Genomic DNA, 587 nt, shown 5'->3' with positions numbered 1-587 from the left:
ATACGATATAAGAAAAAAATTAATAAGTGAACCCACGTTCATGGATAATTGTGCCTGCGGATGCACCCGCTACTGTGGACAACATCTGTGCACTCATGATATTGACGTTTGTGTTGTAAGTTGCTTGTACAGATCTTTTTATACGCAACATCTCCCTTACCGTATCCTCATTACCATGCTTCACTTCAAATTCTTTCCAAATTTCCCAGAACATACCATGAACCTGAAATAAGCATGAAAAGTGAACAAGCAAAATTATGTGGGATGAAAATTTATCCTATTTAACTGCGACAGATTACAACATTTACTCTATATCGATACAAAAATGGTCAACAGTTTCCCTACTACTTTGCTTTAAACATTCATGTTTGCCATTTTAATAGTTTTAATAGTGTTGAAATTGGATATTAGAGATAGCTAATCAGTATTTTTTTTAGTTCAGCAAAAATTTCGAAAGAATTCGCTTACCCGAGGATCACATATTTCAGAGCAGTGAGCATATATTGCCCGCGCTCGATCAATCTCACCCAGTGTTCGTTCCATTTGTGCAAATCGAATACTCATCTCCCTTGAGAATTGAAATAGAA

At 35.8% G+C, this 587-nt stretch overlaps 1 protein-coding gene across 1 annotated transcript; it reads right to left on the bottom strand.

Annotated features, from left to right (window-relative positions):
* Positions 1-19: 19 nt before the first annotated feature.
* LOAG_16272 (hypothetical protein) lies at positions 20-564 on the bottom strand (the record flags this gene model as incomplete). Its single annotated transcript, XM_003151760.1, has 2 exons — positions 20-223; positions 469-564. The coding sequence occupies 2 exons, from the start codon at positions 562-564 to the stop codon at positions 20-22; spliced, it is 300 nt and encodes a 99-aa protein (XP_003151808.1).
* Between the last annotated feature and the right edge of the window lie 23 nt (positions 565-587).

Source organism: Loa loa (assembly GCF_000183805.2).
Source record: "Loa loa unplaced genomic scaffold supercont3.5307, whole genome shotgun sequence".
In the NCBI taxonomy this organism is placed as follows: domain Eukaryota; kingdom Metazoa; phylum Nematoda; class Chromadorea; order Rhabditida; family Onchocercidae; genus Loa; species Loa loa.
The sequence above is the reverse complement of the archived record's forward strand: the minus strand, read 5'-3'. Positions and strand labels throughout refer to the sequence as shown.